This window comes from Pseudophryne corroboree, chromosome 3, assembly GCF_028390025.1.
Source record: "Pseudophryne corroboree isolate aPseCor3 chromosome 3, aPseCor3.hap2, whole genome shotgun sequence".
NCBI classification, from domain to species: domain Eukaryota; kingdom Metazoa; phylum Chordata; class Amphibia; order Anura; family Myobatrachidae; genus Pseudophryne; species Pseudophryne corroboree.
In genome coordinates this window covers 795,577,765-795,602,207 of record NC_086446.1, presented here as the reverse complement: position 1 = coordinate 795,602,207, position 24,443 = coordinate 795,577,765, and the positions used below count along the sequence as shown (strand labels likewise).

The following is a 24,443-nucleotide window of genomic DNA, read 5'->3' as shown; positions in this document are numbered from 1 at the left end:
GAGGAGGAAGGTGGACAAGTACAGTACGGGTTAAAGCGAATGTAGAGTTCTGTTGATAAACTTTACGGAGCAAACATTTGCAGTTATTATAGTAATTATGCCACACACTCTACCAGAGATCACGGTGACTCTCCCAGGCTGGGCTGGCTGCAATTAGAGGGCCAGCTAGGAGTTCCCTCATCGCTTCAGCAGCTGGAGGAACCGTCTCAGGTACAATGATTACACAGGCACACAGCCTCCGCTTTGGCGTAAATCCATTAAATATTTATCTGCCAGCTGGTAGTATGCTCATTTCTGTAGTGGAAGCAGGCAGGGAAGACGGTCTGTAGCCTGACACAGGACGCGTGCCGACGCTGAGCGTCAGACACCTGTTGTGCAGAATAAAGGGCTCTCTGTACTTCTCCGTAGTCTACAACCTTCTGTTTGCGCATTGAAGTGACGGACGGTGATTTGCGTTGAGCTTTGCTGGCTGACATTTTATTGGCTAATAAATTAAACTAATACCCGTAGTAAAGCAGCATATCCGCTCTCCACAGCCCAGTATAGAACCAATGGAATGGGGAAACGTAAATATGGTACCTGCTGTATATGCAAAACAGGAGGTCTGTGCTGGGTAATCATAGATCGGTAAGTGTATCATCTGACTGAGGGGTTGTTCATGGACCACATTCAATGTTACTAGTATACAGCGGACAGCAACGCTGCAAACAGTTCTGCGTACGGGTGAATATATTCATTTTATTTCATTGCACATGTAGAAGCACATAGAGCCCATTTACGTCCAGCTCTTCTTCAGCCCCCTATAGTTAGGTGCCCAACTTATATTTCTTTTTTTGCATGTAGGTAAAACTCTTATTCTGCATGTAACATGCACATACTGAGCAGATATATATTCCCCTGTGATTCACAGTCTAGGACAGGACCCCTTGTAACTATCCGTCCGCACATTTAGCACTTGTCCGTTCTGTAGTGCAACGTGTCTTTACTAAGTGTGCGCGGCGTGCAGCACAAGCTGCCGTACTGTGGTTAGTCTGTTCTGTGAGAATGTGGAACATTATCTTCCGTTACAAAGTCTTTATTTCGTGAATCTCCTGCAGATCCTGAATGAGAGAGTGGTGAAGGAACTGGAGCAGTTCCAGGTCAGGAACAGCAAGCTTCAGCAGGAGAACGAGCAGCACATCATGAGCAACGAGCAGCTGATGCAGGAGAATCAGCAGAAGCAGCTGGAACTAAAGGTGACACTGCCGCCTCCTATACCGTATGGTTTCTCATTACTAGCTGCCGGTGTAAGGGATGACACGGGGGTCTGAATGGTTTATCTAGAACAGACTAGAAATTATATCTGGGTTCCTGGTCCTTACGGTACATGAGTTGTGTCTGGACTGGTCTATGTGCCTTGTTATATTTAACGTTGTTCCCGGTGGGCAGTCTAGGGAAGAGGAGACCCACCAGATGCGCCAGGAGATCTCCAAACTTTCCAAGGTCAGAGAATCCCTGCAGAGAAAATACAGACAGCTGGAGGAGCAGAAGACTGAGGGGGAACAGCAGAGAGAGACCCTGAAAAACCAAATCTCTGGGCTGGAGAGAGGTAAAGTCACATTCCCATGTGTCCGGCACCTCCGCCTGATCTGCCTGTTCTGGAGCTTGTCTATACGTAGTGATACTACATTGTAGGGGACAAAGAGCGGCTGCTCCTCTCCTCTAGTCCATGTCTCTCATGTACAAAGTGCCACCACACAGCAGCTGCTGTACCTCCATTATGTACTGGGGAAACAGGAGAGTCACCTGGCCTGGATAGTGTTACTGTACTGGGGAAACGGGAGAGTCACCTGACCTGGATAGTGTCACTGTACTGGGGAAACAGGAGAGTCACCTGGCCTGGACAGTGTCACTGTACTGGGGAAACAGGAGAGTCACCTGGCCTGGATAGTGTCACTGTACTGGGGAAACAGGAGAGTCACCTGGCCTGGACAGTGTCACTGTACTGGGGAAACAGGAGAGTCACCTGGCCTGGATAGTGTCACTGTACTGGGGAAACGGGAGAGTCACCTGACCTGGATAGTGTCACTGTACTGGGGAAACAGGAGAGTCACCTGGCCTGGACAGTGTTACTGTACTGGGGAAACGGGAGAGTCACCTGGCCTGGATAGTGTCACTGTACAGGGGAAACAGGAGAGTCACCTGACCTGGATAGTGTCACTGTACTGGGGAAACGGGAGAGTCACCTGACCTGGATAGTGTCACTGTACTGGGGAAACAGGAGAGTCACCTGGCCTGGATAGTGTCACTGTACAGGGGAAACAGGAGAGTCACCTGGCCTGGATAGTGTTACTGTACTGGGGAAACGGGAGAGTCACCTGGCCTGGATAGTGTCACTGTACAGGGGAAATAGGAGAGTCACCTGGCCTGGATAGTGTCACTGTACTGGGGAAACGGGAGAGTCACCTGGCCTGGATAGTGTCACTGTACAGGGGAAACAGGAGAGTCACCTGACCTGGATAGTGTTACTGTACAGGGGAAATAGGAGAGTCACCTGGCCTGGATAGTGTCACTGTACAGGGGAAATAGGAGAGTCACCTGGCCTGGACAGTGTCACTGTACAGGGGAAACAGGAGAGTCACCTGGCCTGGATAGTGTTACTGTACAGGGGAAATAGGAGAGTCACCTGGCCTGGATAGTGTGACTGTACTGGGGAAACGGGAGAGTCACCTGACCTGGATAGTGTTACTGTACAGGGGAAATAGGAGAGTCACCTGGCCTGGATAGTGTCACTGTACTGGGGAAACGGGAGAGTCACCTGGCCTGGATAGTGTCACTGTACTGGGGAAACAGGAGAGTCACCTGGCCTGGATAGTGTCACTGTACTGGGGAAACGGGAGAGTCACCTGGCCTGGATAGTGTCACTGTACTGGGGAAACAGGAGAGTCACCTGGCCTGGATAGTGTCACTGTACTGGGGAAACGGGAGAGTCACCTGACCTGGATAGTGTCACTGTACTGGGGAAACAGGAGAGTCACCTGACCTGGATAGTGTCACTGTACTGGGGAAACGGGAGAGTCACCTGACCTGGATAGTGTCACTGTACTGGGGAAACAGGAGAGTCACCTGACCTGGATAGTGTCACTGTACTGGGGAAACGGGAGAGTCACCTGGCCTGGATAGTGTCACTGTACTGGGGAAACAGGAGAGTCACCTGGCCTGGATAGTGTCACTGTACTGGGGAAACGGGAGAGTCACCTGGCCTGGACAGTGTCACTGTACTGGGGAAACGGGAGAGTCACCTGGCCTGGACAGTGTCACTGTACTGGGGAAACAGGAGAGTCACCTGACCTGGATAGTGTCACTGTACAGGGGAAATAGGAGAGTCACCTGGCGTGGATGGTGTCACTGTACTGGGGAAACAGGAGAGTCACCTGGCCTGGATAGTGTCACTGTACTGGGGAAACGGGAGAGTCACCTGGCCTGGACAGTGTCACTGTACAGGGGAAATAGGAGAGTCACCTGGCGTGGATGGTGTCACTGTACTGGGGAAACAGGAGAGTCACCTGGCCTGGATAGTGTCACTGTACTGGGGAATCAACAGGAGAGTCACCTGACCTGGATAGTGTCACTGTACTGGGGAAACAACAGGAGAGTCACCTGGCCTGGATAGTGTCACTGTACTGGGGAAACGGGAGAGTCACCTGACCTGGATAGTGTCAATATACTGGGGAAACAGGAGAGTCACCTGACCTGGATAGTGTCACTGTACTGGGGAAACGGGAGAGTCACCTGGCCTGGATAGTGTCACTGTACTGGGGAAACGGGAGAGTCACCTGGCCTGGACAGTGTCACTGTACTGGGGAAACAGGAGAGTCACCTGGCCTGGATAGTGTCACTGTACTGGGGAAACGGGAGAGTCACCTGGCCTGGATAGTGTCACTGTACTGGGGAAACGGGAGAGTCACCTGGCCTGGATAGTGTCACTGTACTGGGGAAACGGGAGAGTCACCTGGCCTGGATAGTGTCCCTGTACTGGGGAAACGGGAGAGTCACCTGGCCTGGATAGTGTCACTGTACTGGGGAAACGGGAGAGTCACCTGGCCTGGATAGTGTCACTGTACTGGGGAAACGGGAGAGTCACCTGGCCTGGATAGTGTCACTGTACAGGGGAAATAGGAGAGTCACCTGACCTGGATAGTGTCACTGTACTGGGGAAACGGGAGAGTCACCTGGCCTGGATAGTGTCACTGTACTGGGGAAACAGGAGAGTCACCTGGCCTGGATAGTGTCACTGTACAGGGGAAATAGGAGAGTCACCTGGCCTGGACAGTGTCACTGTACTGGGGAAACGGGAGAGTCCCCTGACCTGGATAGTGTCACTGTACAGGGGAAACAGGAGAGTCACTGTACTGGGGGAACAGGAGAGTCACCTAGCCTGGACAGTGTCACTGTACTGGGGAAACAGGAGAGTCACCTGGCCTGGATAGTGTCACTGTACTTGGGAAACAGGAGAGTCACCTGGCCTGGATAGTGCCACTGTACTTGGGAAACAGGAGAGTCCCCTGACCTGGATAGTGTCACTGTACAGGGGAAACAGGAGAGTCACCTGGCCTGCACAGTGTCACTGTGCTGGGGAAACGGGAGAGTCACCTGGCCTGGATAGTGTCACTGTACTGGGGAAACAGGAGAGTCACCTGGCCTGGATAGTGCCACTGTACTTGGGAAACAGGAGAGTCCCCTGACCTGGATAGTGTCACTGTACAGGGGAAACAGGAGAGTCACCTGGCCTGCACAGTGTCACTGTGCTGGGGAAACGGGAGAGTCACCTGGCCTGGATAGTGTCACTGTACTGGGGAAACAGGAGAGTCACCTGGCCTGGATAGTGTCACTGTACTGGGAAAACGGGAGAGTCACCTGGCCTGGATAGTGTCACTGTACTGGGGAAACGGGAGAGTCCCCTGACCTGGATAGTGTCACTGTACAGGGGAAACAGGAGAGTCACTGTACTGGGGAAACAGGAGAGTCACCTGGCCTGGATAGTGTCACTGTACTGGGGAAACAGGAGAGTCACCTGGCCTGGATAGTGCCACTGTACTTTGGAAACAGGAGAGTCCCCTGACCTGGATAGTGTCACTGTACAGGGGAAACAGGAGAGTCACCTGGCCTGCACAGTGTCACTGTGCTGGGGAAACGGGAGAGTCACCTGGCCTGGATAGTGTCATTGTACAGTGGAAACAGGAGAGTCACTTGACCTGGATAGTGTCACTGTACTGGGGAAACAGGAGAGTCACGTGACGTGGATAGTGTCACTGTACTGGGGAAACAGGAGAGTCACCTGGCCTGGATAGTGTCACTGTACTGGGGAAACAGGAGAGTCCCCTGACCTGGATAGTGTCACGGTACAGGGGAAACAGGAGAGTCACCTGGCCTGGATAGTGTTACTGTACAGGGGAAATAGGAGAGTCACCTGGCCTGGATAGTGTCACTGTACTGGGGAAACGGGAGAGTCACCTGGCCTGGATAGTGTCACTGTACTGGGGAAACAGGAGAGTCACCTGGCCTGGATAGTGTCACTGTACTGGGGAAACGGGAGAGTCACCTGGCCTGGATAGTGTCACTGTACTGGGGAAACAGGAGAGTCACCTGGCCTGGATAGTGTCACTGTACTGGGGAAACGGGAGAGTCACCTGACCTGGATAGTGTCACTGTACTGGGGAAACAGGAGAGTCACCTGACCTGGATAGTGTCACTGTACTGGGGAAACGGGAGAGTCACCTGACCTGGATAGTGTCACTGTACTGGGGAAACAGGAGAGTCACCTGACCTGGATAGTGTCACTGTACTGGGGAAACGGGAGAGTCACCTGGCCTGGATAGTGTCACTGTACTGGGGAAACAGGAGAGTCACCTGGCCTGGATAGTGTCACTGTACTGGGGAAACGGGAGAGTCACCTGGCCTGGACAGTGTCACTGTACTGGGGAAACGGGAGAGTCACCTGGCCTGGACAGTGTCACTGTACTGGGGAAACAGGAGAGTCACCTGACCTGGATAGTGTCACTGTACAGGGGAAATAGGAGAGTCACCTGGCGTGGATGGTGTCACTGTACTGGGGAAACAGGAGAGTCACCTGGCCTGGATAGTGTCACTGTACTGGGGAAACGGGAGAGTCACCTGGCCTGGACAGTGTCACTGTACAGGGGAAATAGGAGAGTCACCTGGCGTGGATGGTGTCACTGTACTGGGGAAACAGGAGAGTCACCTGGCCTGGATAGTGTCACTGTACTGGGGAATCAACAGGAGAGTCACCTGACCTGGATAGTGTCACTGTACTGGGGAAACAACAGGAGAGTCACCTGGCCTGGATAGTGTCACTGTACTGGGGAAACGGGAGAGTCACCTGACCTGGATAGTGTCAATATACTGGGGAAACAGGAGAGTCACCTGACCTGGATAGTGTCACTGTACTGGGGAAACGGGAGAGTCACCTGGCCTGGATAGTGTCACTGTACTGGGGAAACGGGAGAGTCACCTGGCCTGGACAGTGTCACTGTACTGGGGAAACAGGAGAGTCACCTGGCCTGGATAGTGTCACTGTACTGGGGAAACGGGAGAGTCACCTGGCCTGGATAGTGTCACTGTACTGGGGAAACGGGAGAGTCACCTGGCCTGGATAGTGTCACTGTACTGGGGAAACGGGAGAGTCACCTGGCCTGGATAGTGTCACTGTACTGGGGAAATGGGAGAGTCACCTGGCCTGGATAGTGTCACTGTACTGGGGAAACGGGAGAGTCACCTGGCCTGGATAGTGTCACTGTACTGGGGAAACGGGAGAGTCACCTGGCCTGGATAGTGTCACTGTACTGGGGAAACGGGAGAGTCACCTGGCCTGGATAGTGTCACTGTACAGGGGAAATAGGAGAGTCACCTGACCTGGATAGTGTCACTGTACTGGGGAAACGGGAGAGTCACCTGGCCTGGATAGTGTCACTGTACTGGGGAAACAGGAGAGTCACCTGGCCTGGATAGTGTCACCTGACCTGGATAGTGTCACTGTACTGGGGAAACGGGAGAGTCACCTGGCCTGGACAGTGTCACTGTACTGGGGAAACGGGAGAGTCACCTGGCCTGGATAGTGTCACTGTACTGGGGAAACGGGAGAGTCACCTGGCCTGGATAGTGTCACTGTACTGGGGAAACGGGAGAGTCACCTGGCCTGGATAGTGTCACTGTACTGGGGAAACGGGAGAGTCACCTGGCCTGGATAGTGTCACTGTACTGGGGAAACGGGAGAGTCACCTGGCCTGGATAGTGTCACTGTACTGGGGAAACGGGAGAGTCAGCTGGCCTGGATAGTGTCACTGTACTGGGGAAACGGGAGAGTCACCTGGCCTGGATAGTGTCACTGTACAGGGGAAATAGGAGAGTCACCTGGCCTGGACAGTGTCACTGTACTGGGGAAACGGGAGAGTCCCCTGACCTGGATAGTGTCACTGTACAGGGGAAACAGGAGAGTCACTGTACTGGGGGAACAGGAGAGTCACCTAGCCTGGACAGTGTCACTGTACTGGGGAAACAGGAGAGTCACCTGGCCTGGATAGTGTCACTGTACTGGGGAAACAGGAGAGTCACCTGGCCTGGATAGTGCCACTGTACTTGGGAAACAGGAGAGTCCCCTGACCTGGATAGTGTCACTGTACAGGGGAAACAGGAGAGTCACCTGGCCTGCACAGTGTCACTGTGCTGGGGAAACGGGAGAGTCACCTGGCCTGGATAGTGTCACTGTACTGGGGAAACAGGAGAGTCACCTGGCCTGGATAGTGTCACTGTACTGGGAAAACGGGAGAGTCACCTGGCCTGGATAGTGTCACTGTACTGGGGAAACGGGAGAGTCCCCTGACCTGGATAGTGTCACTGTACAGGGGAAACAGGAGAGTCACTGTACTGGGGAAACAGGAGAGTCACCTGGCCTGGATAGTGTCACTGTACTGGGGAAACAGGAGAGTCACCTGGCCTGGATAGTGCCACTGTACTTTGGAAACAGGAGAGTCCCCTGACCTGGATAGTGTCACTGTACAGGGGAAACAGGAGAGTCACCTGGCCTGCACAGTGTCACTGTGCTGGGGAAACGGGAGAGTCACCTGGCCTGGATAGTGTCATTGTACAGTGGAAACAGGAGAGTCACTTGACCTGGATAGTGTCACTGTACTGGGGAAACAGGAGAGTCACGTGACGTGGATAGTGTCACTGTACTGGGGAAACAGGAGAGTCACCTGGCCTGGATAGTGTCACTGTACTGGGGAAACAGGAGAGTCCCCTGACCTGGATAGTGTCACGGTACAGGGGAAACAGGAGAGTCACCTGGCCTGGATAGTGTTACTGTACAGGGGAAATAGGAGAGTCACCTGGCCTGGATAGTGTTACTGTACAGGGGAAATAGGAGAGTCACCTGGCCTGGATAGTGTCACTGTACTGGGGAAACGGGAGAGTCACCTGGCCTGGATAGTGTCACTGTACTGGGGAAACGGGAGAGTCACCTGGCCTGGATAGTGTCACTGTACTGGGGAAACGGGAGAGTCACCTGGCCTGGATAGTGTCACTGTACTGGGGAAACGGGAGAGTCACCTGGCCTGGATAGTGTCACTGTACTGGGGAAACGGGAGAGTCACCTGGCCTGGATAGTGTCACTGTACTGGGGAAACGGGAGAGTCACCTGGCCTGGATAGTGTCACTGTACTGGGGAAACGGGAGAGTCACCTGGCCTGGATAGTGTCACTGTACAGGGGAAATAGGAGAGTCACCTGACCTGGATAGTGTCACTGTACTGGGGAAACGGGAGAGTCACCTGGCCTGGATAGTGTCACTGTACTGGGGAAACAGGAGAGTCACCTGGCCTGGATAGTGTCACCTGACCTGGATAGTGTCACTGTACTGGGGAAACGGGAGAGTCACCTGGCCTGGACAGTGTCACTGTACTGGGGAAACGGGAGAGTCACCTGGCCTGGATAGTGTCACTGTACTGGGGAAACGGGAGAGTCACCTGGCCTGGATAGTGTCACTGTACTGGGGAAACGGGAGAGTCACCTGGCCTGGATAGTGTCACTGTACTGGGGAAACGGGAAAGTCACCTGGCCTGGATAGTGTCACTGTACTGGGGAAACGGGAGAGTCACCTGGCCTGGATAGTGTCACTGTACTGGGGAAACGGGAGAGTCACCTGGCCTGGATAGTGTCACTGTACTGGGGAAACGGGAGAGTCACCTGGCCTGGATAGTGTCACTGTACTGGGGAAACGGGAGAGTCACCTGGCCTGGATAGTGTCACTGTACAGGGGAAATAGGAGAGTCACCTGGCCTGGACAGTGTCACTGTACTGGGGAAACGGGAGAGTCCCCTGACCTGGATAGTGTCACTGTACAGGGGAAACAGGAGAGTCACTGTACTGGGGGAACAGGAGAGTCACCTAGCCTGGACAGTGTCACTGTACTGGGGAAACAGGAGAGTCACCTGGCCTGGATAGTGTCACTGTACTGGGGAAACAGGAGAGTCACCTGGCCTGGATAGTGCCACTGTACTTGGGAAACAGGAGAGTCCCCTGACCTGGATAGTGTCACTGTACAGGGGAAACAGGAGAGTCACCTGGCCTGCACAGTGTCACTGTGCTGGGGAAACGGGAGAGTCACCTGGCCTGGATAGTGTCATTGTACAGTGGAAACGGGAGAGTCACCTGGCCTGGATAGTGTCACTGTACTGGGGAAACAGGAGAGTTACCTGACCTGGATAGTGTCACTGTACTGGGGAAATAGGAGAGTCACCTGACGTGGATAGTGTCACTGTACTGGGGAAACAGGAGAGTCACCTGGCCTGGATAGTGTCACTGTACTGGGGAAACAGGAGAGTCCCCTGACCTGGATAGTGTCACGGTGCAGGGGAAACAGGAGAGTCACCTGGCCTGGATAGTGTCACTGTACTGGGGAAACAGGAGAGTCACCTGACCTGGGTAGTGTCACTGTACTGGGGAAACGGAAGAGTCACCTGGCCTGGATAGTGTCACTGTACTGGGGAAACGGGAGAGTCACCTGACCTGGATAGTGTCACTGTACTGGGGAAACAGGAGAGTCACCTGGCCTGGATAGTGTCACTGTACTGGGGAAACAGGAGAGTCACCTGGCCTGGGTAGTGTCACTGTACTGGGGAAACGGGAGAGTCACCTGGCCTGGATAGTGTCACTGTACAGGGGAAACAGGAGAGTCACCTGGCCTGGATAGTGTTACTGTACAGGGGAAATAGGAGAGTCACCTGGCCTGGATAGTGTTACTGTACAGGGGAAATAGGAGAGTCACCTGGCCTGGATAGTGTCACTGTACTGGGGAAACGGGAGAGTCACCTGACCTGGATAGTGTTACTGTACAGGGGAAATAGGAGAGTCACCTGGCCTGGATAGTGTCACTGTACTGGGGAAACAGGAGAGTCACCTGGCCTGGATAGTGTCACTGTACAGGGGAAACAGGAGAGTCACCTGGCCTGGATAGTGTTACTGTACTGGGGAAACGGGAGAGTCACCTGGCCTGGATAGTGTCACTGTACAGGGGAAACAGGAGAGTCACCTGACCTGGATAGTGTCACTGTACTGGGGAAACGGGAGAGTCACCTGGCCTGGATAGTGTCACCGTACAGGGGAAACAGGAGAGTCACCTGGCCTGGATAGTGTTACTGTACAGGGGAAATAGGAGAGTCACCTGGCCTGGATAGTGTCACTGTACTGGGGAAACGGGAGAGTCACCTGGCCTGGATAGTGTCACTGTACAGGGGAAACAGGAGAGTCACCGGGCCTGGATAGTGTTACTGTACAGGGGAAATAGGAGAGTCACCTGGCCTGGATAGTGTCACTGTACAGGGGAAATAGGAGAGTCACCTGGCCTGGACAGTGTCACTGTACAGGGGAAATAGGAGAGTCACCTGGCCTGGACAGTGTCACTGTACAGGGGAAACAGGAGAGTCACCTGGCCTGGATAGTGTTACTGTACAGGGGAAATAGGAGAGTCACCTGGCCTGGATAGTGTCACTGTACTGGGGAAACGGGAGAGTCACCTGACCTGGATAGTGTTACTGTACAGGGGAAATAGGAGAGTCACCTGGCCTGGATAGTGTCACTGTACTGGGGAAACGGGAGAGTCACCTGGCCTGGATAGTGTCACTGTACTGGGGAAAAAGGAGAGTCACCTGGCCTGGATAGTGTCACTGTACTGGGGAAACGGGAGAGTCACCTGGCCTGGATAGTGTCACTGTACTGGGGAAACAGGAGAGTCACCTGGCCTGGATAGTGTCACTGTACTGGGGAAACGGGAGAGTCACCTGACCTGGATAGTGTCACTGTACTGGGGAAACAGGAGAGTCACCTGACCTGGATAGTGTCACTGTACTGGGGAAACAGGAGAGTCACCTGACCTGGATAGTGTCACTGTACTGGGGAAACAGGAGAGTCACCTGACCTGGATAGTGTCACTGTACTGGGGAAACGGGAGAGTCACCTGGCCTGGATAGTGTCACTGTACTGGGGAAACAGGAGAGTCACCTGGCCTGGATAGTGTCACTGTACTGGGGAAACGGGAGAGTCACCTGGCCTGGACAGTGTCACTGTACTGGGGAAACGGGAGAGTCACCTGGCCTGGACAGTGTCACTGTACTGGGGAAACAGGAGAGTCACCTGACCTGGATAGTGTCACTGTACAGGGGAAATAGGAGAGTCACCTGGCATGGATGGTGTCACTGTACTGGGGAAACAGGAGAGTCACCTGGCCTGGATAGTGTCACTGTACTGGGGAAACGGGAGAGTCACCTGGCCTGGATAGTGTCACTGTACTGGGGAAACGGGAGAGTCACCTGGCCTGGACAGTGTCACTATACAGGGGAAATAGGAGAGTCACCTGGCGTGGATGGTGTCACTGTACTGGGGAAACAGGAGAGTCACCTGGCCTGGATAGTGTCACTGTACTGGGGAATCAACAGGAGAGTCACCTGACCTGGATAGTGTCACTGTACTGGGGAAAGAACAGGAGAGTCACCTGGCCTGGATAGTGTCACCTGACCTGGATAGTGTCACTGTACTGGGGAAATAGGAGAGTCACCTGGCCTGGATAGTGTCACTGTACTGGGGAAACGGGAGAGTCACCTGACCTGGATAGTGTTACTGTACAGGGGAAATAGGAGAGTCACCTGGCCTGGATAGTGTCACTGTACTGGGGAAACGGGAGAGTCACCTGGCCTGGATAGTGTCACTGTACTGGGGAAAAAGGAGAGTCACCTGGCCTGGATAGTGTCACTGTACTGGGGAAACGGGAGAGTCACCTGGCCTGGATAGTGTCACTGTACTGGGGAAACAGGAGAGTCACCTGACCTGGATAGTGTCACTGTACTGGGGAAACGGGAGAGTCACCTGACCTGGATAGTGTCACTGTACTGGGGAAACAGGAGAGTCACCTGACCTGGATAGTGTCACTGTACTGGGGAAACGGGAGAGTCACCTGACCTGGATAGTGTCACTGTACTGGGGAAACAGGAGAGTCACCTGACCTGGATAGTGTCACTGTACTGGGGAAACGGGAGAGTCACCTGGCCTGGATAGTGTCACTGTACTGGGGAAACAGGAGAGTCACCTGGCCTGGATAGTGTCACTGTACTGGGGAAACGGGAGAGTCACCTGGCCTGGACAGTGTCACTGTACTGGGGAAACGGGAGAGTCACCTGGCCTGGACAGTGTCACTGTACTGGGGAAACAGGAGAGTCACCTGACCTGGATAGTGTCACTGTACAGGGGAAATAGGAGAGTCACCTGGCGTGGATGGTGTCACTGTACTGGGGAAACAGGAGAGTCACCTGGCCTGGATAGTGTCACTGTACTGGGGAAACGGGAGAGTCACCTGGCCTGGATAGTGTCACTGTACTGGGGAAACGGGAGAGTCACCTGGCCTGGACAGTGTCACTATACAGGGGAAATAGGAGAGTCACCTGGCGTGGATGGTGTCACTGTACTGGGGAAACAGGAGAGTCACCTGGCCTGGATAGTGTCACTGTACTGGGGAATCAACAGGAGAGTCACCTGACCTGGATAGTGTCACTGTACTGGGGAAAGAACAGGAGAGTCACCTGGCCTGGATAGTGTCACCTGACCTGGATAGTGTCACTGTACTGGGGAAATAGGAGAGTCACCTGGCCTGGATAGTGTCACTGTACTGGGGAAACGGGAGAGTCACCTGACCTGGATAGTGTTACTGTACAGGGGAAATAGGAGAGTCACCTGGCCTGGATAGTGTCACTGTACTGGGGAAACGGGAGAGTCACCTGGCCTGGATAGTGTCACTGTACTGGGGAAACAGGAGAGTCACCTGGCCTGGATAGTGTCACTGTACTGGGGAAACGGGAGAGTCACCTGGCCTGGATAGTGTCACTTTACTGGGGAAACAGGAGAGTCACCTGGCCTGGATAGTGTCACTGTACTGGGGAAACGGGAGAGTCACCTGACCTGGATAGTGTCACTGTACTGGGGAAACAGGAGAGTCACCTGACATGGATAGTGTCACTGTACTGGGGAAACGGGAGAGTCACCTGACCTGGATAGTGTCACTGTACTGGGGAAACAGGAGAGTCACCTGACCTGGATAGTGTCACTGTACTGGGGAAACGGGAGAGTCACCTGGCCTGGATAGTGTCACTGTACTGGGGAAACAGGAGAGTCACCTGGCCTGGATAGTGTCACTGTACTGGGGAAACGGGAGAGTCACCTGGCCTGGACAGTGTCACTGTACTGGGGAAACGGGAGAGTCACCTGGCCTGGACAGTGTCACTGTACTGGGGAAACAGGAGAGTCACCTGACCTGGATAGTGTCACTGTACAGGGGAAATAGGAGAGTCACCTGGCGTGGATGGTGTCACTGTACTGGGGAAACAGGAGAGTCACCTGGCCTGGATAGTGTCACTGTACTGGGGAAACGGGAGAGTCACCTGGCCTGGACAGTGTCACTATACAGGGGAAATAGGAGAGTCACCTGGCGTGGATGGTGTCACTGTACTGGGGAAACAGGAGAGTCACCTGGCCTGGATAGTGTCACTGTACTGGGGAATCAACAGGAGAGTCACCTGACCTGGATAGTGTCACTGTACTGGGGAAACAACAGGAGAGTCACCTGGCCTGGATAGTGTCACTGTACTGGGGAAACGGGAGAGTCATCTGACATGGATAGTGTCACTGTACTGGGGAAACAGGAGAGTCACCTGGCCTGGATAGTGTCACTGTACTGGGGAAACGGGAGAGTCACCTGGCCTGGATAGTGTCACTGTACTGGGGAAACGGGAGAGTCACCTGGCCTGGATAGTGTCACTGTACTGGGGAAACGGGAGAGTCACCTGGCCTGGACAGTGTCACTGTACTGGTGAAACAGGAGAGTCACCTGGCCTGGATAGTGTCACTGTACTGGGGAAACGGGAGAGTCACCTGGCCTGGATAGTGTCACTGTACTGGGGAAACGGGAGAGTCACCTGGCCTGGATAGTGTCACTGTACTGGGGAAACGGGAGAGTCACCTGGCCTGGATAGTGTCACTGTACTGGGGAAACGGGAGAGTCACCTGGCCTGGAAAGTGTCACTGTACTGGGGAAACGGGAGAGTCACCTGGCCTGGATAGTGTCACTGTACAGGGGAAACGGGAGAGTCACCTGGCCTGGATAGTGTCACTGTACAGGGGAAATAGGAGAGTCACCTGACCTGGATAGTGTCACTGTACTGGGGAAACGGGAGAGTCACCTGGCCTGGATAGTGTCACTGTACTGGGGAAACAGGAGAGTCACCTGGCCTGGATAGTGTCACCTGACCTGGATAGTGTCACTGTACTGGGGAAACGGGAGAGTCACCTGGCCTGGACAGTGTCACTGTACTGGGGAAACGGGAGAGTCACCTGGCCTGGATAGTGTCACTGTACTGGGGAAACGGGACAGTCACCTGGCCTGGATAGTGTCACTGTACTGGGGAAACGGAAGAGTCACCTGGCCTGGATATTGTCACTGTACTGGGGAAACGGGAGAGTCACCTGGCCTGGATAGTGTCACTGTACTGGGGAAACGGGAGAGTCACCTGGCCTGGATAGTGTCACTGTACTGGGGAAACGGGAGAGTCACCTGGCCTGGATAGTGTCACTGTACTGGGGAAACGGGGAGTCACCTGGCCTGGATAGTGTCACTGTACTGGGGAAACGGGAGAGTCACCTTGCCTGGATAGTGTCACTGTACAGGGGAAATAGGAGAGTCACCTGGCCTGGACAGTGTCACTGTACTGGGGAAACGGGAGAGTCACCTGGCCTGGATAGTGTCACTGTACTGGGGAAACGGGAGAGTCACCTGGCCTGGATAGTGTCACTGTACTGGGGAAACGGGAGAGTCACCTGGCCTGGATAGTGTCACTGTACTGGGGAAACGGGAGAGTCACCTGGCCTGGACAGTGTCACTGTACTGGGGAAACAGGAGAGTCACCTGGCCTGGATAGTGTCACTGTACTGGGGAAACGGGAGAGTCACCTGGCCTGGATAGTGTCACTGTACTGGGGAAACGGGAGAGTCACCTGGCCTGGATAGTGTCACTGTACTGGGGAAACGGGAGAGTCACCTGGCCTGGATAGTGTCACTGTACTGGGGAAACGGGAGAGTCACCTGGCCTGGATAGTGTCACTGTACTGGGGAAACGGGAGAGTCACCTGGCCTGGATAGTGTCACTGTACTGGGGAAACGGGAGAGTCACCTGGCCTGGATAGTGTCACTGTACAGGGGAAATAGGAGAGTCACCTGACCTGGATAGTGTCACTGTACTGGGGAAACGGGAGAGTCACCTGGCCTGGATAGTGTCACTGTACTGGGGAAACGGAAGAGTCACCTGGCCTGGATATTGTCACTGTACTGGGGAAACGGGAGAGTCACCTGGCCTGGATAGTGTCACTGTACTGGGGAAACGGGAGAGTCACCTGGCCTGGATAGTGTCACTGTACTGGGGAAACGGGAGAGTCACCTGGCCTGGATAGTGTCACTGTACTGGGGAAACGGGAGAGTCACCTGGCCTGGATAGTGTCACTGTACTGGGGAAACCGGAGAGTCACCTGGCCTGGATAGTGTCACTGTACAGGGGAAATAGGAGAGTCACCTGGCCTGGACAGTGTCACTGTACTGGGGAAACGGGAGAGTCCCCTGACCTGGATAGTGTCACTGTACAGGGGAAACAGGAGAGTCACTGTACTGGGGGAACAGGAGAGTCACCTAGCCTGGACAGTGTCACTGTACTGGGGAAACAGGAGAGTCACCTGGCCTGGATAGTGTCACTGTACTGGGGAAACAGGAGAGTCACCTGGCCTGGATAGTGCCACTGTACTTAGGAAACAGGAGAGTCCCCTGACCTGGATAGTGTCACTGTACAGGGGAAATAGGAGAGTCACCTGACGTGGATAGTGTCACTGTACTGGGGAAACAGGAGAGTCACCTGGCCTGGATAGTGTCACTGTACTGGGGAAACAGGAGAGTCCCCTGACCTGGATAGTGTCACGGTACAGGGGAAACAGGAGAGTCACCTGGCCTGGATAGTCTCACTGTACTGGGGAAACAGGAGAGTCACCTGACCTGGATAGTGTCACTGTACTGGGGAAACAGGAGAGTCACCTGGCGTGGATAGTGTCACTGTACAGTGGAAACAGGAGAGTCACCTGGCCTGGATAGTGTCACTGTACTGGGGAAACAGGAGAGTCACCTGGCCTGGATAGTGTCACTGTACAGGGGAAACAGGAGAGTCACCTGGCCTGGGTAGTGTCACTGTACTGGGGAAACGGAAGAGTCACCTGGCCTGGATAGTGTCACTGTACTGGGGAAACGGGAGAGTCACCTGGCCTGCACAGTGTCACTGTACTGGGGAAACGGGAGAGTCACCTGACCTGGATAGTGTCACTGTACTGGGGAAACAGGAGAGTCACCTGGCCTGCACAGTGTCACTGTACTGGGGAAACGGGAGAGTCACCTGACCTGGATAGTGTCACTGTACTGGGGAAACAGGAGAGTCACCTGGCCTGGATAGTGGCACTGTACAGGGGAAACAGGAGAGTCACCTGGCCTGGGTAGTGTCACTGTACTGGGGAAACGTAAGAGTCACCTGGCCTGGATAGTGTCACTGTACTGGGGAAACGGGAGAGTCACCTGGCCTGCACAGTGTCACTGTACTGGGGAAACGGGAGAGTCACCTGACCTGGATAGTGTCACTGTACTGGGGAGACGGGAGAGTCACCTGGCCTGCACAGTGTCACTGTACTGGGGAAATGGGAGGTTCACCTGGCCTGCACTGTGTCACTGTACTGGGGAAACGGGAGAAACCTGGCCTGCACAGTGTCACTTTACTGGGGAAACGGGAGAGTCTCCTGGCCTGGATAGTGTCACTGTACTGGGGAAACAGGAGAGTCACCTGGCCTGGATAGTGTCACTGTACTGGGGAAACAGGAGAGTCTCCTGGCCTGGATAGTGTCACTGTACTGGGGAAACAGGAGAGTCACCTGGCCTGGACCCTAACCCTCCACCCTAGCGCCTAACCCTCCCGTCCCGCAACCATCCCCCAGTGCCCAACCCTTACCCTCCACCCTAGTGCCTACCCTAACCTCCCCTCCCATAGCCAGTCTGCATCCCCTCCAGTGCCCAACCCTAACCCTCCACACTAGTGCCTAACCATAACCTCCCCTCCTATAGCCTAACCCTCCACCCTTGTGCCTAACCCCCCCCCCCCCCGCAACCATCCCCCAGTGCCCAACCCTAACCCTCCATCCTAGTGCCTAACCCTAACCTCCCCTCCTGCAGTCTGTCCCTCCCCTAGTGCCTAAGCAGTGTTTAGAGAGGGCTTGTCACCGGAATTGCGGGCTATGTGGGACATAAGCGTAAATCCGTCTGTTTTCAAATGTGTCATTAGCACCAAATTTAGACTGCTGCAAAATGTGTCCTGATGCTGAAAGCACACAGCGCACTGATAGGGTGATTATACACATATGTATCAGTGCACGGGATGTGGGAGCACAACTGGCCGACTTCTGTTCCTCTCTCTGCATTAGGCCCATGGTCTCCCGACATCCTCCACTGACCACACGCCAGCCCATTGCCTATGACAAGTGGCGCCACTGGCGTTTTATTAGCGCCAGGGGGTAACCAGCCTTACAGTGGTGTCTTTGGGATCACAGTTGCACATTGCACCTTTAATGTCTCTGGCAAAAGTATTCTGAAATTGATTCCGGTTAAAAAAGAATCCAGTAGTGTCAATTATGGCGTTCAGTTGCAGAATACTAATGACTGGCTTCCCCCTGAGCCGTCTGTAGATACTGGTGTTGTGTCCACTTGATGATCTGATGTTTTCATTTCAAACAACCGTCCATATGTTACAAAGACCTCGCTGAGAGAGCAATCTATTTAGTAAAAGGCCCCTTTAACCCAGACATGGCTGCACATTGGCCCTCATTCCGAGTTGTTCGCTCGCAAGCTGCTTTTAGCAGCTTTGCACACGCTAAGCTGCCGCCTACTGGGAGTGAATCTTAGCTTATCAAAATTGCGAACGAAAGATTCGCAATATTGCGAAAAGACTTCTCTGTGCAGTTTCTGAGTAGCTCGAGACTTACTCTTCCAGTGCGATCAGTTCAGTGCTTGTCGTTCCTGGTTTGACGTCACAAACACACCCAGCGTTCGCCCAGACACTCCTCCGTTTCTCCAGCCACTCCCGCATTTTTCCCAGAAACTGTAGCGTTTTTTCACACACTCCCATAAAACGGCCAGTTTCCGCCCAGAAACACCCACTTCCTGTCAATCACATTACGATCACCAGAACGAAGAAAAAACCTTGTAATGCCGTGAGTAAAATACCTAACTGCATATCAAATTTACTTGGCGCAGTCGCACTGCGGACATTGCGCATGCGCATTAGCGACTAATCGCTCCGTTGCGAGAAAAAAATAACGAGCGAACAACTCGGAATGACCCCCATTGCTTCCTGCAGTGAGGATCCTATATCTCAGTTATATACCCTCACTGACTCAGTAATGTCCTGTTACAGAGTGCCTGTAATTGTGCTGGCGACGGGAATGTAAAAGTAAGCTCTCTTTGCCAGTATCGCACTCTCAGTCTGCCAGGAATAACAGGTCTTTATATTTCCAGAGCTGGAGTCAGCGAAGAAACAATCGGAGCTGGATAAGAAAGCGGTGGACGAGCTGGTGAGGGAGAGAGACATACTCAACAAGGTGAGGATTCCCCATGGAAGTGCAGAGCCGGCCTGTAACAGCCGGCATCAGTCATCAGTAATAGATCAAAGGAGGGAATAAACAGACACCTGCTGCATTATACATTTACTATGGAAGCCACCCACCTTTGTAGAGATGGGCCAGGAAATGTATACATGAAACTAGTATATACATCACACCCATATGGGGCTCGTGCAGAAGCTATGTCATAGTATAGGCATGTATAGGACTCTGCTGTGTGTTTCAGTGATTTAGGGACTAAGTCCCGGGGACCCTAATCTAGTATAAGGACTTTCCTCCATCACACCGTTACCGCTGAGCGTCATATCGTTTCCATGACCAAATCTGTCCTATAGAGAGATAAAGCAACATCAGCCAGACTGCGCGGTGCGTAACATCACAGGGGTTGTAGAATAACTACACCTGTATGCAAGCAGGCATTGCTAGGTACAGTCAGTGTGGGGTGGACAGAAAAAGTGTCAGAGTTTGCACAAAATGCAGTTTAAATGTTTTTTTTTTTTGAGCTGATGAGCGGCAGCGGCAGTCGGCGGGTGACTGAAAGTCTTACGTCATGTGGAACATGTACTGCAGGTCTGTGCGTGGTATAATAGATCGATAGTGTGTGGTCAACAGTCAGTGAGTCGACACCAAATGGTCGACAGTTACAAAAGGTCGTCAAGTAAAAAAGGTTGCCATATGAAAGGTCAACAGAGATTGAGGTCGACAAGTACAAACGGTCAACATGGTCAATAGTTCAACATGACAGCGGTCGGCATAAAAATGGTTGACACGTGTTTTTTGATGGGCTGATAACTAGTAATGTGTGTTTCATGTTAAGTGACCACCATCAGTACAAACATAAATGCTTGTCACACCCCTGGCAAGGTGGCGCGCGTATTCCCAGTCGTAGACCACGTGGATAGTAAATCAAGCTAATGTTGGGAGAACTTGGAGAAGAAAAAAAAGGTGTCGACCATTTGTGTGTCAAGTATTGTCGTGTCAACCTTTTCTAACTGTTGACCTTAAGCACTGTCAACCGTTCATCTGTCGTTTTCTACCTGTCGACTTTTTGCACCTGTCGTCCTAATGTTTACACTGATCGACACAATTCCCGGATTCTGGCTACACAATGATCTCCCAACACCTGAAGTCCTCAGACGCATCACAGATTGTAGTTACTAATGTCATACAATTGTTGTTGCATGTGTTACTTACACTTACAGTATATAGGCGCTAATATATATGTCAGCATGACACCGCATAAGTTGTGGCGATGTTGGCTGAGCGTAGGCTTAATAATGCTGTATGTGTCAGTACACTCTTCTCCTAGGACAGTAACCCAAATAGCTCCAGGGAACAGTAATTCCAGCAAGAGATATATTTGGAGGTGGGAGAAATGTAAGAATGTGACAGATTACTAATCCCCAGACGTGGTCCCGTTCCTCCTAGAACCTCATAAAGGCCGCTAATGCCACCCAGAAACAGCTCAACCTGGTCAAACTCCACGACCAGTCCAAGAAGAACCTGGAGGAGGAAATCATCAGCTACAAGGAGGAGGCCCAGAAACAGAGGAAGATCATCTACCAGCTGGAGAAGGAGAGAGATCGGTACATTAACGAGGCCAGCGAGCTGACGCAGAAGGTGCGTTCCCCACTGTGCATCCGTCCGCTGTGTCCCGGTAACTCATAACATACTCAGCGAATGTGTACCTATCTGTCACCCTCTTAGAAGATATACCCCCGCCTAACAGCTTTTATGAATGTGTGACCATCTGTGGCCCCCTTTGTTATATACAGATGGAGCCCTGCTCATCTATCCCTTTAATAGGATTAGTTGAGCCAGGGCAGTCAGACTTAATCCCCTGCTGTATTGTTCTCTCTGAATTGTATTGCAGCTGAGAACAATAGCTGAAAGGTTTATGCTAATAAGCCTTGGTGCACCTAGGTGCAGCAGAGAAGCCTAGATGAGCGAGGCTCCATCTGTATACACCTACCCCCCCCCCCCCCCCCCCCCCCCCCATAATGCTGCCTCTAGGCTTATTCTTTGCCGAATCAGCAGTTCCCACCTTGTCTCTATTGTCGGGAGACACTTCTCTATCCTTTGCAGATGGAATTAGAGGCCTACAGATATAAGTAATGGCAAAACCTTCATAATTCCAGCTTCCACAGATAACTTTACACTTTCGCAACTTGACGCAACTGTAATGAATTGATTATCAGCCTAATTGTTGCAGCCGGTGTGTCTTCTTCCGGTTACATCTCCTGCAACCACAAGCAGGATTCTCAGAGTCTTCCATGAGTCTCTATCAGAGCACAGTCTATGCTTGTGGTTCCCTGCATGTTACAGGCGTGTGACTGTGGTTCCGTGTCTTACAGGTTCTCCAGCACATGGAGGATATAAAGGTGCGGGAGATGCAGATCTTCGATTACAAGAAGAAGATTGCAGAGGCGGAAACTAAGCTGAAGCAGCAGCAGAACCTATATGAGGCTGTCAGATCTGACAGGAACTTGTACAGCAAGAACCTCATAGAGGCTCAGGTACATAGTATCCCGGACATAACGTGATGAGTGTAACACAGAACCGGACCAGTTGGGGGCAGTGTAACACATATCCTGATCAGTGGGGAGCAGTGTAACACAGAACCTGACCAGTGGGGGGCAGTGTAAAACAGAACCTGACCAGGGGGGGGGGGCAGTGTAACACAGATCCTGACCTGTGGGGGGCAGTGTAATGCAGAACCTGGCCAGTGGGGGGGCAGTGTAAATCAGAACCTGGCCAGTGGGGGCAGTGTAACACAGATCCTGACCTGTGGGGGGCAGTGTAATACAGAACCTGACCAGTGGGGATAGGGTGGGGGGCAGTGTAACACAGAACCTGACCAGTGGGGGGAGTGTAATACAGAACCTGACCAGTGGGGGGAGTGTAATACAGAACCTGACCAGTGGGGGGCAGTGTAACACAGAACCTGACCAGTGGGGGCAGTGTAAAACAGAACCGGACCAGTGGGGGCAGTGTAACACAGAACTTGACCACTGAGGGGGGAAGGGGGGGCAGTGTAACACAGAAACTGACCAGTGGGGGGCAGTGTAACACAGAACCTGACCAGTGGGGTGCAGTGTAATACAGAACCTGACCAGTGGGGGGCAGTGTAAAACAGAACCTGACCAGTGGGGGCAGTGTAACACAGATCCTGACCTGTGTGGGGGGGGGGGGGGGGGGGGGCAGTGTAATACAGAACCTGACCAGTGGGGGTAGGGTGGAGGGCAGTGTAACACAGCACCTGACCAGTGGAGAGCAGTGTAACACAGCACCTGACCAGTGGGGGGGCAGTGTAACACAAAACCTGACCAGTGGGGGCAGTGTAAAACAGAACCTGACCAGTGGGGGGCAGTGTAACACAGAACCTGACCAGTGGGTGGCAGTGTAACACAGAACCTGACCAGTGGGGGCAGTGTAAAACAGAACCGGACCAGTGGGGGCAGTGTAACACAGAACCTGACCAGTGGGGGTCAGTGAAACACAGCACCGGACCAGTGGGGGCAGTGTAATACAGAACCTGACCAGTGAGGGGGGGGGAGGCAGTGTAACACAGAACCTGACCAGTGGAGGGCAGTGTAACACAGAATCTAACCCGTGGGGGGCAGTGTAACACAGAACCTGACCAGTGGGGGGCAGTGTAACACAGAACCTGATCAGTGGGGGGGCAGTGTAACATATATCCTGATCAGTGGGGGTCAGTGTAACACATAACCTGATCAGTGGGGGGCAGTGTAATACAGGGGGGGGGGGGGGCAGTGTAATACAGAACCTGACCAGTGGGGGTAGGGTGGAGGGCAGTGTAACACAGCACCTGACCAGTGGAGAGCAGTGTAACACAGCACCTGACCAGTGGGGGGGCAGTGTAACACAGAACCTGACCAGTGGGGGCAGTGTAAAACAGAACCTGACCAGTGGGGGGCAGTGTAACACAGAACCTGACCAGTGGGGGGCAGTGTAACACAGAACCTGACCAGTGGGGGCAGTGTAAAACAGAACCGGACCAGTGGGGGCAGTGTAACACAGAACCTGACCAGTGGGGGTCAGTGAAACACAGCACCGGACCAGTGGGGGCAGTGTAATACAGAACCTGACCAGTGAGGGGGGGGAGGCAGTGTAACACAGAACCTGACCAGTGGAGGGCAGTGTAACACAGAATCTAACCCGTGGGGGGCAGTGTAACACAGAACCTGACCAGTGGGGGGCAGTGTAACACAGAACCTGATCAGTGGGGGGGCAGTGTAACATATATCCTGATCAGTGGGGGTCAGTGTAACACATAACCTGATCAGTGGGGGGCAGTGTAATGCATATCCTGATCAGTGGGGGGCAGTGTAACACATATCCTGATCAGTGGGGGGCAGTGTAACGCATATCCTGATCAGTGGGGGACAGTGTAACACATATCCTGATTACTGGGGGGCAGTGTAACGCATATCTGATCAGTGGGGGGCAATGTAACGCATATCTGATCAGTGGGGGCAGTGTAACACACATCCTGATCAGTAGGGGGCAGTGTAACACATAACCTGATCAGTGGGGGCAGTGTAACGCATATCCTGATCAGTGGGAGGCAGTGTAACGCATATCCTGATCAGTGGGGGGCAGTGTAACGCATATCCTGATCAGTGGGGGGCAGTGTAACACATATCTGATCAGTGGGGGCAGTGTAACGCATATCCTGATCAGTGGGGGTCAGTGTAACACGTATCCTGATCAGTGGGGGGCAGTGTAACATGTATCCTGATCAGTGGGGGGCAGTGTAACACATATCCTGATCAGTGGGGGTCAGTATAACACGTATCCTGATCAGTGGGGGGCAGTGTAACACGTATCCTGATCAGTGTGGGGCAGTGTAACACATATCCTGATCAGTGGGTGGCAGTGTAACACACATCCTGATCAGTGGGGGGCAGTGTAACACATAACCTGATCAGTGGGGGCAGTGTAAAACATAATGTGACCAGTGGGGGGCAGTGTATCACATAACCTGATCAGTGGGGGCAGTGTAACACATATCCTGATCAGTGGGAGGCAGTGTAATGCATATCCTGATCAGTGGGGGCAGTGTAACACATATCCTGATCAGTGGGAGGCAGTGTAATGCATATCCTGATCAGTGGGGGGCAGTATAACACAACCT

The 24,443-nt window shown here is 53.2% G+C and overlaps 1 protein-coding gene across 3 annotated transcripts in view; it reads left to right on the top strand.

Annotated features, from left to right (window-relative positions):
• The window catches only part of CFAP58 (cilia and flagella associated protein 58), a 321,538-nt gene that overhangs the window by 95,564 nt on the left and 201,531 nt on the right, over positions 1 to 24,443 (top strand). For all 3 annotated transcript variants that reach the window (XM_063962655.1, XM_063962656.1, XM_063962657.1), the window contains 5 exons: positions 1,098 to 1,235; positions 1,429 to 1,588; positions 19,182 to 19,264; positions 20,714 to 20,905; positions 21,640 to 21,801. In XM_063962655.1, coding sequence (XP_063818725.1) covers positions 1,098 to 1,235; positions 1,429 to 1,588; positions 19,182 to 19,264; positions 20,714 to 20,905; positions 21,640 to 21,801 — 735 coding nt within the window. The remainder of the gene's footprint in view (positions 1 to 1,097; positions 1,236 to 1,428; positions 1,589 to 19,181; positions 19,265 to 20,713; positions 20,906 to 21,639; positions 21,802 to 24,443) is intronic.